Source organism: Oncorhynchus mykiss, chromosome 7 (assembly GCF_013265735.2).
Source record: "Oncorhynchus mykiss isolate Arlee chromosome 7, USDA_OmykA_1.1, whole genome shotgun sequence".
NCBI classification, from domain to species: domain Eukaryota; kingdom Metazoa; phylum Chordata; class Actinopteri; order Salmoniformes; family Salmonidae; genus Oncorhynchus; species Oncorhynchus mykiss.
In genome coordinates, this window is record NC_048571.1 from 20,860,229 (window position 1) to 20,874,122 (window position 13,894).

The 13,894-nt window shown below is 43.1% G+C and overlaps 2 protein-coding genes across 3 annotated transcripts; both read left to right on the plus strand.

Annotated features, from left to right (window-relative positions):
- Positions 1-575: 575 nt before the first annotated feature.
- On the plus strand, positions 576-8,352 carry LOC110527471 (four and a half LIM domains protein 2). Its single transcript, XM_021608754.2, has 6 exons — positions 576-731; positions 4,195-4,382; positions 5,423-5,597; positions 6,113-6,282; positions 6,814-7,000; positions 7,761-8,352. The coding sequence occupies exons 2-6, from the start codon at positions 4,227-4,229 to the stop codon at positions 7,910-7,912; spliced, it is 840 nt and encodes a 279-aa protein (XP_021464429.1). The 5' UTR covers positions 576-731; positions 4,195-4,226; the 3' UTR covers positions 7,913-8,352.
- Positions 8,353-9,234: 882 nt separating this feature from the next.
- On the plus strand, positions 9,235-13,687 carry LOC110527474 (uncharacterized protein C7orf57 homolog). 2 transcript variants are annotated; one of them, XM_021608756.2, is made up of 8 exons: positions 9,235-9,328; positions 9,664-9,730; positions 10,190-10,375; positions 10,846-10,933; positions 11,160-11,283; positions 11,641-11,729; positions 11,912-12,036; positions 12,307-13,687. In XM_021608756.2, exons 1-8 carry the CDS (start codon positions 9,266-9,268, stop codon positions 12,360-12,362), a joined length of 798 nt encoding a protein of 265 aa, XP_021464431.2. In that variant the 5' UTR covers positions 9,235-9,265; the 3' UTR covers positions 12,363-13,687. The 2 variants fall into 2 exon arrangements, with proteins under 2 accessions (XP_021464431.2, XP_021464432.2); XM_021608757.2 differs by having other exon boundaries at positions 11,936-12,036.
- The last annotated feature ends 207 nt before the right edge of the window (positions 13,688-13,894 follow it).

Sequence of the window (13,894 nt, forward strand, 5' to 3'; positions counted from 1 at the left end):
TCACATGACCCGGTGAACTCACCTGGCCATGTTGCGTGTGGGTTCTGTTTTCTCAGGGAACCAAGAATCATCAGTAATGTCCTCCTCAAGAATGTTATACGCAGGTCGACACGAGGCCTCTTTGAGGTCATGTTAACCTGTTCCAGTCTGTCTGTCAGGGCCATTGTGTCCATTGGGGATATCAAACCTCTCTTTGAGCGGAGTGTGAGTAACAGGAGCGGAACACAAATCCTTTTCCCAGAGGCCCGCAGATGAAGTGAGCTTACTGAGAGTCATCTGTTGGAAACATTAGACCTACTGCATTTTATGTAGCAGCCATTTAATTATTCTATCATTTTTTAAAATAATAATTGTGCGTGGGAAGGAAAGGGATGGTTGATCAGGTGTAATCATTTGTATTTGTGGGTGTATGTGTGCTTGTGTGTGCATGCCTATGTATCTGTGTGACAGTGTGCTCTCTCTAATATACAGTGAAACCATAAAAGGCCACTGTCTGTCTGATGGTGGGGAGATGTAAACTTGTGGCTCCAGTGTAGCTCAGTAGTTACGTTGTATTTATAGCCTCAGATCAAGTGGTCCGGCCCACCCCAGTCACCCCACTGCCCAGTCCCCGAGTACTGCTGCTCTTAAACCAATCAAGCAGAGACTAGGACTGGTCTTCTCCCTCAACTCTCTGTCAGCACTGACTCCTCGAGCAAGAGACACACAGGCTGAGGCTGCTGCACTCACAGGTAGGAGGACACTTCTCTCTCTACTCCGGCTCTGATCCGCTGTTCTGGTAACTGACGACTGGTCTGCTCTGTCTTTTTTAGCACACTTCCTTTGGTTATTCTAGACATCTGCTTGTTGATTTCTATCTGTTCCACTGCTCTCCGTCTCACTTGCTAACGTGTAGCCACTCACACGGCTGAGGCTGAGCTGCAGATGCTTATTCAGGCTAGAGTTTGTTCTCTTTGGCAGAAAATGAGCTTTTTGGATTTGTGAAACTTTGCGACGCTTTAGAGCTAACCCTCTCATCCTTTTATTTTGGAATTAGGTGGCTGATGTTTGTTTGATACATTTAGTTTCAGATTAGTTTCAAATACTTTGATTTATATAGCTATCAGTAGCTATCAATAACTACCCACTGGTTGAATCAACGTTGTTTCCACGTCATTTCAAAGAAATTACGTAGCACCAACATGGAATCTATGTTGAATTGACGTCTGTGCGCAGTGGGTATGATTTTAAATGTCTATTTGGCAGTTTGTTTCAAAAGGCCTTGGCAGTGGTCTCCCCTACAGATTCTGAAAGTTTAAAGTGCTATCTACAGTTTCAAATGAATAATTCAATAGCAGAGCATAGACAGAATACAAGCAGATGACTTTCCACATCAGGCCACAACCTCTCAACCCTCTTAGATTTTCGATTGTGCTCCAAACAGGCCTGGAAGGTGTGCTCTTTTGCAAAATTTTTGACTTGCTACGATGTAAAGTGATGCGAGATGGACTGAAAGCTGAAGAGTAGTCTTTGAAAACAAAGAGTGGCTGAACGCAGGAATCAGTGCAGTGTGGCTGGATGAAAGGAGATGGAGGTTTGGGTGGGCTGGGCAGTTGTCTGAAGGGCCCCTTTTTTTGGAGTGGGGATGCCCTCCATGGTAGGGGCCCTGGAGTCACTCATCATGATCTTATATTAGCCATGGTGTCATGGTAGTGTCATGGCCATTTGTAAGCCCTGTAAGACTCTATGGCCCTGCAATGAGATTATGGCAGACAGGAGCTAAGGCAACAGATGGTGGTCCAGGACCAATGTTTGGTCTGTAACAGTCTAACGATGATCATAGTGATCCATTGTAGAGCTTGAATTAGACAGGAGATTGAGGGGAAATGAGACCTTGTTGGTCTTAATGTATGAATCCATGTACTGCCGTAAAAGGGACTGAACTACTACTAACGCCTGCCAACCGTTTTGAGCATGACTCTGATTTGGGAATGGATGAATTGAGGTCTTTGTTGTGGTAGGGAAATGGGACAGGAAGTCAGCTGGAATTAGATTTGGATTGTTATAGGCTACTGCATGTGACAGTGTATCCCAACTATACTCATGTCTTATCCTGAAAATTGGAAGTATCTACACATCATGACATAGATCTATCTGCATCTGCCACTCAACACTATTCTGTGGTTTCTCTAGACTACTGGGGGGGGGGGGGGGGTTCAAAGTTCTTCAGTTGTCCTTGACGGATCAAATTTACCTGCAAAACAAGCATAAATACGACTGTGGAACCTAGCATTTGTGAAGTGCATGTCTCTGTTCAGGGGTCACTTCGATATTGATCACAAAATCACTCAATTCCATTTGTGGAGGAGAAGGAGTTACGCTGAGTGTTGTGGTGTGTGTGGAGGAGAAGGAGGAGAAGGAGAAGGAGTTACGCTGAGTGTTGTGGTGTGTGTGGAGGAGAAGGAGGAGGAGGAGAAGGAGGAGGAGGAGGTGTGTAGCTCTGTTCTAAACTCCTCTTATTAAGTCATGGACATCAAAGCCAACACACCGCCTCCCTGCCCCGGCCAACAGCTGCGCCAAATACTTCATCTTGTCATCCTGAGATCGTGGATCATCCGGGTCCATTCCAAAACGGAGAGAGAGGAGGAAGACAGGGGAGGCACAGAGGGAGAGAGGCCTAGAAATATCCACTCCTGTCGTAAACCTCTGCCAGAAACAACCTGTGGAATGTATGCTCCCTATTATAAGAAAGAGATACTCAATGAAATGCATCACTACATACCTCTGCTCCTCTGCAGTGTTGTGTTGTGGACTACTGGGTGGCTACCACAGGAGGCTGCTGAGAGGAGGACGGCTCATGATAACGACTGGAACGGAGTAAATGGAATGGCATCAACCCATGTGTTTTATGTATTTGATACTATTCTACTCATTCCGCTCCAGCCATTACCACAAGCCCGTCCTCTCCAATTAAGGTGCCGCCATAGAAATAGAATTGCTCAAATGTCCCCCGGACCACATTTTGACGGAACCCGCAAAGTTCATTCTAACTCTATGATCTCTGCAAGGTGCCTGGCTGTCTGTCCAGGATGGAGGGGGGACACAGTGGAACTCACTGCGGATCTCCTGTCCCCACAAAGGATCATGAGAGGGATAACCAGGGGTTAGCCAGGGCTGAATGGGGAGACAGAGGACAGCTGCTTAATGGGGAGACAGAGGACAGCTGCGGGGCCCAGAGCAGACTTTGGCACAGCATGCCACCCTTTCTCTCTCCTCCTTCTTTAGAGGCTTGAGTCATCTTTCCACTGCATCCCAGAGCTACACATTGTGTTTTACTAGCATAGGCATACATTGTTGTGTATTGTTCTTACTGTACACCAGCTAGGATTTTTGGACCAAATGCACGATATAAAATTCAACCGTATGAGTACACCTAGCATTTGAATGAGTATTCATTGATACAATTAGCATTTGAGGCAACCCACCAGGCATAGATGTCAATTCAATGTCTATTCCAGCGTCTGAACCAGCGTGTGCCCAGTGGGAACCATTTACATTTCTGGCTGATTACCACATTCTACCACTTTAAATGTGAAGCTCTTACTCTACCGCTGTGTTCTCAGCTGATGCGATAGCTCACCAAAGCAGCTGATTGCGTAACCAATTTACTCTCGCAGACCTCATTCTCAAAGTTGTCATTGTGACTTTAATCTTGGTCCATTGATTGAACCACAGAGATACTTTTATTTCAGATAAATGAGTACGTTAGTAAGCCTTGTATGCCATAGTCTAGTGCATTGTGTCATTACATTACAATGACCTTGTGGTCTCATGGTTATTGAGACTAATCCACTATTAAAATACATCACATGTTGATCAAAATCAAATGCTTACTTACAAGAACTTAACCAGCAGTACAGTTTTAAGAAAGTGTAGTTAGGAAAAGATTTACTAAATTAACTAAAGTTTTAAAAAAAACGCATATATATATATATATATATATATATATATATATATATATATATATATATATATATATATATATATACACAGTATATACCAATTTTTCAGTCAGGGGAAAAACTTCAATTTAAGTCAAATCTTCACTCAGTCTCCCATTGACATCAATGCATGGAAGTTAAGATTCGCCAATCAGTGATGCTACTTTACTTGAAGAAACTTGGTGACTCTAAATGTTTATGTCCTCTTTTACAGGCAAGAGAGCAAACGGAGAGATTTGATCCAAAATGGCGGAACGCTATGACTGCCATTACTGCAAGGAGTCCCTGTTTGGGAGGAAGTATGTGCTCAGGGAAGAGAACCCCTACTGTGTGAAGTGCTATGAGAACCTGTACTCTAACACCTGTGAAGAGTGCAAGAAGTCCATTGGCTGCAGCAGCAGGGTAGGTGGACCACTTCCTGAATGTGGTGGTGTAGAGTTTATCAGTACCCAAATTTGCTATTCCATGATAGGTTGTATTCCTTCCTATTAGTTTTCACTTTATTTCTATGACCCAGGTGTTAAACAGAACTTAGAATTAGAACAGGAGTCGATGGAATTAAAACACAAATACACCAGACCCGGACACAGTCATTGACCTATAGGGACACAGGACATGCACTGACTCTCAGCACCTTAGCACACATGCACTCACTCATGCACACATGCACCCACACAGATATGCATACACAAACACACACACACACACCCCAATCTCCCCTTCCACAATGCACGTGTGAACATTGGACTATAAATTGTGCCTTCCTGTATTATACTTATATAATGTTCATTCTATTCTACTGCCATTTACTTTATGTTCATATTCTTGTCTTTTATTATTTATTATTGTTGTTGCATAGCGGAACCTGCACGTAAGCATTTCGTGGGACAGTCTATACTACGTGTATCCTGTACATACAACTCATAAAACGTAAAACTTGTGGCGTCCAAGTTCGCATTCTGACAGGGCCCTGTGTTTTTTCAGCAATTAGTGTCACTTTACATGGTCATTAGTGTCACAGATGAGATGACGGTCACTTCCCCCCGGATCAGCCTGGAGGGGGGCTCATCTGTGCCGAATGTCCCTGGCCCCTGTGGCAGCCAGTCAGTCATCCGTCCTAGGCCTCTTTCACTATATCTAACCCATAGCTGTGATTGCCACCCCTGCTCCCATCTCAGTCATTATTCAGTCATTCATCTAAATTGGTAGCTAATTAAGCACATGTTGTCACACATCCATTGTCACCACGCCTCCAGCAGATAGGAGTTGAGTTGAGGTCACTGCCATGGCAGACCACTAGAACACAGGGCATGGTAATCTTAACAGACTGGTGGGCCTTAGATTCAGTCAAAACGCTGATGTCCATTATCCCAGAAAAGGAGGCCCCGAGGTGAATGGAGATACACCTGACCCTGACTCTCTGTCCCGTCCTCCTTCTTCAGGACCTGTCCTACAAGGACCGCCACTGGCATGACGACTGCTTCCACTGCTTCAAGTGTAGCCGCTCCCTGGTGGACAAGCCCTTCTCCACCAAGGACGACCAGCTGCTCTGCACCGAGTGCTACTCCAACGAGTACTCCTCCAAGTGCCACGAGTGCAAGAAGACCATCATGCCAGGTAAGGAAATGTCTGGCCTGACAGAGGGGGGGGAAGTCAGTGAATGGGGCTTTCAGTTGGATTTGGTCAGTACACAATCTATTGGTAATGGTAAGGAAACTACTGAAGGGGAAAGAGTTGACAGATTTGACAGACATCTAACAGAGTTGAGGTTTGAGTGGGATTTGGCTACGAGCAAGTTTATTTGGTGCAATCATGGATGCCAAGTTTCTACCTCCTAGGACCTGTGTTAGGAGTTTATGGAATGAATGATGTCGTTGCAGCAGTCAAGCGGGAAAGTGGATGGTCTGTCACAGTTTGGTGGAGCCAGCTCACGTACCACTACTGGTATCATTATTCAATGTGTCACACTGGAAGATCAGTCTCTCTCTCCCTCTCACTTCCTCTCTCTCTCTCGCTCTCTCTCACTCTCTCTCACTCCCTCTCTCTCTCTCCCCCTCTCCATCGCTCTGCTCTTCACCCTCCCCGCTTCCTCCCCTTTCTCTCTCTCCTTCTTTTTCTCCTCTCGTTTGCAGGATCCAAGAAGATGGAGCATAAGGGCAACAGCTGGCATGAGACCTGCTTCACTTGCCAGCGTTGCCAGCAACCAATCGGCACCAAGAACTTCATCCATAAGGAGAACAGTAACTACTGTGTGCCCTGTTACGAGAAGCAGTTTGCCATGCAGTGTATCCAATGCAAGAAGGTAACATATATTTTACGTTTTTTAACTATGCAAGTCAGTTTATAATGAAGACCTACACTGGCCAAACCCAGACGACGCTGGGCCAATTGTGCACCGCCCTATGGGACTCCCAATCATGGCCAGTTGTGATACGGTCTGGATTTGAACTAGGGTGTCTATGGTGATGCCTCTAGCACTGAGATGCAGTGCCTTAGACCGCTGCGCCACTCGGGACCTCTATATAACCCACTGTAGTGGGCTGAAATGGAGTGTAATGTATCAGAATGTATGTTTTTGGAGAGTTCAGTATTAAAAAGGATTGCTCCTCTCCAGATTCACATTTATTAACATTCTTTGTCAGCATTTAAAACTGGTTTCTTTTGCACATGAAACAAAAATTGTGATGAATAGAAGTTCAACTCAATTCAGCTGAACCCGCATTATGCAGTACTTCTTTTTCCCATGGTCAAATACCTTCACAGGTATAGATAGATGTTACCTAATTATTGATTGGTGATTGAGCTTGTTACTTCCTGTTTCTATCTCCTGTAGCCAATCACCACTGGCGGGGTGACCTATCACGATCAGCCGTGGCATAAGGACTGCTTCCTGTGCACCGGTTGTAAGCAGCAGCTGTCTGGCCAGCGGTTCACCTCTCGGGACAACTTTGCCTACTGCTTGAACTGCTTCTGCAACCTGTATGCCAAGAAGTGTGCCTCCTGCACCACCCCTATCAGTGGTATGATCACTCACATTGGCTCATCTTCACACATACCTGTAGTCTCTGGAGCCAATCATAACTTCCACTTATGTCAGATATTCACTTAGTCATGCATGGATGTCAATGGGAGACAAAGTGAAAGTTCAACATAAGTGGAAGTTAGGATCCACCCCTCTATGATTAGTTAACTATACACTGTGTGGACAAAACATTAGGAACACCTGCTCTTTCTATGACAGACTGACCAGGTGAATCCAGGTGAAAGCTATGATCCCTTATTGATGTCACCCATTAAATCCACTTCAATCAGTGTAGATCAAGGGAGGAGACATGATTTTAAAAGAATTTGACAATTGAGACATGGATTGTGTATGTGTGCCATTCAGAGGGTGAATGGGCAAGACAAAAGATTTAAGTGCCTTTGAACAGGGTATGGTCGTAGGTGCCAGTTGCGCCGGTTTGAATGTGTCATGAACTGCAACGCTGCTGGGTTTTTGACCCCAACAGTTTCCCGTGTGTATCAAGAATGTATTTCTGATCAATTGGATGTTATTTTAATGGACAAAAAATGTGCTTTAGAAAACAAGGACATTTCAAAGTGACCCCAAACTTTTGAACGGTAGTGTAGGTCAACATCTGCTTGGGAATGCTTTCGACACCTTGTAGAGTCCATGCCCCGGCAAATTGAGACTGTTCTGAGGGCAAAAGGGGGTTGAGTAATTTATAAGGAATTTCTCCATCCCTCCCTCTCTGTGCCTGTCTCGTCTTGCTTGTGCAGGTCTGGGTGGCAGCAAGTACATCTCGTTTGAAGAGCGCCAGTGGCACAACAACTGCTTCAACTGCAAGAAGTGCTCCATCTCCCTGGTGGGAAGGGGCTTTCTGATGGCCCGCGATGAGATCATGTGTCCAGAGTGCGGCAAAGAAGTCTAAAAGCTGTGTGCCAGGATGGAGCGTCAAAGCCAGAGAAGGCAAAGATGCAAGAGAATATAGTCCTGCTCCTACTAACATTTCATTTATTAGAATTATATATTTATTCAATAATATACACTTCAGACTAACCCAAAGGGCCTTCTGCATGCACTGGCCTCAGATTGATACAATATGTTGTCTGATGGAATGAGCACAAATTGCATTAGATTCTAAGAAAGAGATGCCATTTTGATGTATTTTAAACTAAATAACAACTTTGTCTGTGGTTTGTTGCCATTGAAATATTTAACTATTGTATTATGTTGTATATGTTAGGATAATCATCCGTGACAAATAACAATAACAGGAGTTGTACTTTTCATTAAAGCAGTGAAATCTAATGATAACATGACATGTACCTGCACTCTAAATGTGAAATAAAGTATTTAAAAGGCAATTCATTGATAGAATGATCTTTCTGACATTTGATTTTGTTCCAAATCTGTAAAGACACCAATAAATCCAATGGGCTCTGGTCAAAAGTAGTGCACTCCATAGGAGTGACATTTGGGAAGCAGGCCTTACAACCCCCCATAGTTCTGAATGGCTTACCTCTGGCTCCATCTAGCGGTACAAGCACCCCTAAGGGGAAAATGGACTCTTGGTCTCTTGAACACTCAAAACCACATAAAGGAGGTGTGGGATGTGAACATTAGTGACTAAGGTCTAGGGTCTGGATCTGTCTGGCTCTTGGCTGCAGGTCAGCGTTTTTCTTCATAAATCTTGTTCTGGAGGCAGCTCTGCAGAGTGGTCACTAGCTGGCACGGCCACACAGTAATTAACCCTTAATGCCTAACCCTAACCTTAAATTACGACCAAAAAGTGAATTTTGTTTTCATGAATTTTTACAATTACAGTCGATTTTGACTTTGCAGCTGACCTATCTGAGGGGAAATCCCTAATTGCTGCCTCCAGTACGTCAATCTCTCAAATGTCTTGGTCAGGGTCTGGACGCTTCAGGTGGGGTTGTAGGATGAGTTGTCCATGGTGCTGAAAAGGTTCAGGGTGACGCTGCAGCTTGTTCGGGGTTGCTGTCCATGGTCCTGTACAGATGTATGGCGCTGGTGTTGAGTGAAGAAAATTGCAATTTTCTGTAATAAATGAAAATTCAATAAACTTACAGTATTACAAATCCAAAAGGCACGAATGTCTTCAAATTGAAAACAAACTATTGGTTTATTGTAACTGTAATATAAATAAATATATATATACATGTGTAATGTATATTGTTAGGATATTTCTGTTTTGGGTGTTTTCTTTATAAATAACAGATACAACCACATGACCGGATGTACATGGAATGTGCAGCAGGAAATGCTAACCGCATTAGCTAACCATTCATATCGAGGTCTCCACTCCCACCGGCACACGAATTGTGTAAGATAGCTTTTCTAAACATACAATTCCTCTCTGAACATTGCATTACTCTATGTGCGATTACCAACATGATATGATAACCTGTTAGCTAGTTGTTCATATGTTAACATTGAGTCGTGCACGTTTGATGGCTTTTGTGTAAAGCTAGCTAGCTAAAGCATGCTATCCCACTGACTAGCGTTGAACAAAGGTTGTGTGTGCCTCTCCCCTCTGTGTCTGAAACGGGGATACCCGATTGTCGTGTGGTTTACATATAGCGAGAACTGTTAGCATAGTTTATCTTGCATGTTTAACTCACGTTGCAACTATCTTGTATTTTTATTATACCCCGTCAGCTAATTCTGGAATCATCATCAGCCAAAATGAGTGCTGCTCCCAACCACAGACGGACCAAGCCTGGTGGTAAGCTAGCTAATGTATTCTAGCTTCTGGCTGTAGTCAGTTAACTGGACATCTGAGCCAACTAATACAATATCCTTGCATTTAAGCAAACTCTCTTGTGTCACAAAGGGCCAGACTTCTAAGCAGAGTATTCCTAAAAATACCCGAGAGAGTGTGGATTTATCCCTCTGCTTCCACCAAATGTAGCGATTGAGAAATGACTGAGGTGGTGCTTGAACCAGTTACCTTCTGGTTGCAGGGGCAAGTGCACTAGCTACCTCCCTTGCTGTAAATTCCGAGACCTTAGCAGAGGCTATCGTATGCTTACATAGAGGGAGGCTACACTATATCACTCAATATAGCTTTTACATCTAGGCCATGAATTCTCTAGCCAGCCAGGATAGTTACATCATCTGCCTGTAAATGCAGGCTTAAGTGCTGGAGACAACACCCATTCAAAACCTAATCATTTTATTACAGGCGTGAAGACAGGCTATCCAGGCCAAGCTCCCTCCAACGGGGTTACGGGACCCACTTCCCAGATCCCCGGGCTGTGCCAGGAAGCCACTGAGGGTGCTCCTGAGGCCAGGACCAGCGGAAGGCGTGTGGGAATATTTGACTCTGACTCCGACTATGTCAAACTTGCCAAAGGAGGGGGACAGAAGGGTAACAATGTTTTGTGACATAGCTTTGTGCTGGTTTACAGTAGATACATGCTTTACACTTCGGTACATGGTCATTACTATGTCCTCATAGGACACAGATTAGTGTGACTGTAATAATATTAGCTAGTTCAAATGATAGTGAATTGCCCTTTATATGGTATTTGGTATTTTATTAGGATCCCCATTAGCTGTTGCGAAAGCCGCAGCTACTCTTCCTGGGGTTCCACACAAAACATCAAACATGACATAATTCATGACATTAATAGACACAAACAGCTCAAGGACAGAACTACATACATAGCCCGACATATCAACACATACACACAAAATATCTAGGTCAAATAGGGGAGAGGCGTTGAATTCCCACGTTGAATTTCCAGAGGAAAGGAAATGACTTATTTTCAAAAGGGATGAATTCCTGTTTAGTCAAGTTCCTACTTTGAAATATCTTGTGTTATGTGTCCTCCATAGGTTTACTGTGGCACGAGGACAACAAGGAGGATGCTAGGCCTAATAAATCCTACAATTCACCTGATCTGTTCTCAGCTGAATCTCAGTGGTAAGGACCCCCCCACCCCCTGTTGGTTTGTTGGCTCTGTTTTTTGAAAACATTATTGGAATGTCTCATTTTCTAAAGTAGGATCATGGAACAATATGCCAGGCCTAACCAAACGTTCTGCATCATGCCATGTCTGTATGTGTCTTGAATGGGAAGTTGCATCTTGACTCTTGGTGGTGGTGTATCTTTAGTTGTCCAAGCCAGGGTTCGGTTTTGTGCTTTACAGCGGAAGTAAAGCAGCATCCCCTGATGATTGTCAAGGATACGGCAAAAGGCAACCTCTAGCTGCTCCCTTCGGTACTGATGATATTTCAGCCTGGGAAAGGGAGAGTGATAGCTATAAAGAGAAGGTGAATTCAATGGCCCCAACAAACCCCCCCATCGCTGACACAGTTGTTATCATTTACCATCCTCCCCTCCCTTTATTTTTTCCCATCAGTTCATCTCTTGAGTTGACTCCGTCCTTGCGTTCAGAAAGGGATTGGGGTGGTTGACTTCTGTTGAAATTCTTTGCCTTGTTTTTCACCAGTGCACTGTAACAACATTTAATTTGTTTGACTGCCAACCAGATTGGTGTGGTCATCATATCTTCACCCATGTATTTACTTGGTCACCCATTTCATTGTTAGACGTGTTCCATGCGCTTGTATACTTCATACAATGACTATTCTTGTACTGGTTTGAACTGGTTGTATTCTTGTGTGCAGAACCCCACCGTCACTGATGCGTCCAGCCAGATGGAGAACATGTCTCTAAACCAAGGTGGTTATATGGAGGTCAACAAATACAAGAAGACGTGAGTGCCTGCAATTCAATTTCACTTCACACTTAATAATACCAACATGCTGAAATATGTGTGTGTCACTATGTGATATATTTGTATAACCGTTTATAACCTGTGTAATGTCTAATTTGTATAATGTTGTAACTTATAAATTCAACATAACCACTAACACAATTGAATTTCCAACCTCTCAGTCAAAGTGATTTTACTATGGACAGGTCCCATGAGAAGAAAACTGTTCCTGTGAGCATGTCCAAGCTGCTGAGCTTTGGTTACATAGAGGATGAGAAGAAGTCCACCAATGAGGATGACTCCTCAAGTACGACAAATTACTTTGCCTTTATAGTCTTTGATGGACTTTTCCTCAACAAATATTTTTGGGGGAATTAGCAGCAGCACCATATGTTTATTCTGCTAAATCAAACCATCTTTCATCAAAAATTAGTGTTTATTTCATACCATATGGAAATTCTGGACTAATGCCAAACATGACTCATATGGGTTGGCTACGGGATTTAATGCATTTTGAATGTTTACCATTATTACATATGACCAACCTGTGTGTGTGTGTGTGTGTGTTGTCTTTCAGGTGTGACCTCTGAACAGACGAGCACCATCGCACCTGAGGATGAAGACCTGGAATAGGGAGGAGAACAGAAGAGGTCCATCTGGGGTAGAAAACAACAGTGGATACACACACTCACACCTGCCATTCACTCTACTGTATGTCTTCCCCCCCCACCCCCTCTCTATCTCTCAGTGACACACTTTCCCTCATTACTGTACATCCCAAGTGTCATGTTTTGTAATTATGCAACTGTACCATCTCTGTTCATTTATTAATTTGATTGTCTTTTGTTTCTTACTCCGTGTAATGTTGTTCTCAGAACACCGACACAGCTTGTCATGTTTATATTATCGTTGTTGAATTGGAGGATGAATTGTGTGACTATGAAACGGTACTGCACACTGGAGTTTCTATTTGTGGTGTAAAAATGGTTTTGGTGCTGTGAAGATTGTTTGTGAACAAGGCCTACTGTACGGACACACAAAGGAGACGTTTGTGGCTCACGCTTTTCAGCTCTCGTGTTGAATAGGATCGGAAACCGAGAGCTCTGCCAGAAAAAAACATGGAAACGTGGATGTTAAGGGATTGACTTGTTATGGGAAGGCAGACATGATTTGGAATGGAAGACAGAAAATGCCAATGAATCTACTTTATTCTAAAGAGATGCCCTCCCAACCAAGATACCGACCTATCTCATACCAGGATATGGTTCAGTGTTATGAAGTTATGGTGGGCGTTGATTCCATAGATAGATAGAAACCTTTTGTGATGTTCTAACAATGGTGCCAATTCATTCTACATATTTAGGGAATAGTGGCAATTGTATCGTGCAATGATATTGTTTACTCTGAAGTAAAACGTTTTTGCTTTGAACTGAAGGTAGGGCTGGGCGATATGGCCAAATTATATCACTATAGTTTACAACGGTATGGTGTTATTTGACTGTATTTTATGTTTCTGAATAATACAAGATCCAAATGTGTTTTATGATTAGTGCATGAGCCTAGAATGGCAACAAATGAATTCTAAGTTATTTTAACAGGCTTACTCCATGCTGATGGTTTTATTCTCAACCAAACTAGGACTAAAGTGACAGTGAAATAGTCCAATTTGTTGAACGTTTCAGTTATTTAGCACTTAATAAAAACGTTTTTTTTATAGACAACATGTGGGTATACCAGTATTCATGCTATATCGCCCAGCCTTATGTGAAGGTAGCTTGGAGACATTTTCCACTTAGCACAGTAAATACACAGTAATGATCTTCCCTAGTTATTCATTGGTGGAGAGGTCCACTTTATTAACACAGTCAATGTGTGATTCTCACATCTTTCTTAAAGTGATGAGTGCACTGAGGCTACTGAGTGAAAATGTCATTAAAATAAATGAGCATGTGCATGTACCCCTCGTGCTCTTTCTTGATTAAGTGGTAATTAACTACAATGTCAGAACAGAACTAGTGTTAATAATCATGCCTATTGACAGGTACAATATAAAACTCTCACATAGCTTCGTGCAGATTATAGAACATAAATAATATCCAATCAAATTCATTCTATTCATATGGCTCAATACATACACCAATAAAATATGATGGCATATTCATTTC

What these genes read in the sequence shown, in the direction of transcription:
- LOC110527471 (XM_021608754.2), top strand. Translation starts at nt 4,227, where the DNA reads ATGGCGGAACGCTATGACTGCCATTACTGCAAGGAGTCCCTGTTTGGG. An exon ending in AGTGTATCCAATGCAAGAAG is followed by an intron (nt 6,283 to 6,813) that starts GTAACATATATT and finishes TATCTCCTGTAG; the next exon opens with CCAATCACCACTGGCGGGGT. An exon ending in CTGCACCACCCCTATCAGTG is followed by an intron (nt 7,001 to 7,760) that starts GTATGATCACTC and finishes TTGCTTGTGCAG; the next exon opens with GTCTGGGTGGCAGCAAGTAC.
- LOC110527474 (XM_021608756.2), top strand. Translation starts at nt 9,266, where the DNA reads ATGCTAACCGCATTAGCTAACCATTCATATCGAGGTCTCCACTCCCAC. An exon ending in CAGACGGACCAAGCCTGGTG is followed by an intron (nt 9,731 to 10,189) that starts GTAAGCTAGCTA and finishes ATTTTATTACAG; the next exon opens with GCGTGAAGACAGGCTATCCA. An exon ending in CAATGAGGATGACTCCTCAA is followed by an intron (nt 12,037 to 12,306) that starts GTACGACAAATT and finishes GTTGTCTTTCAG; the next exon opens with GTGTGACCTCTGAACAGACG.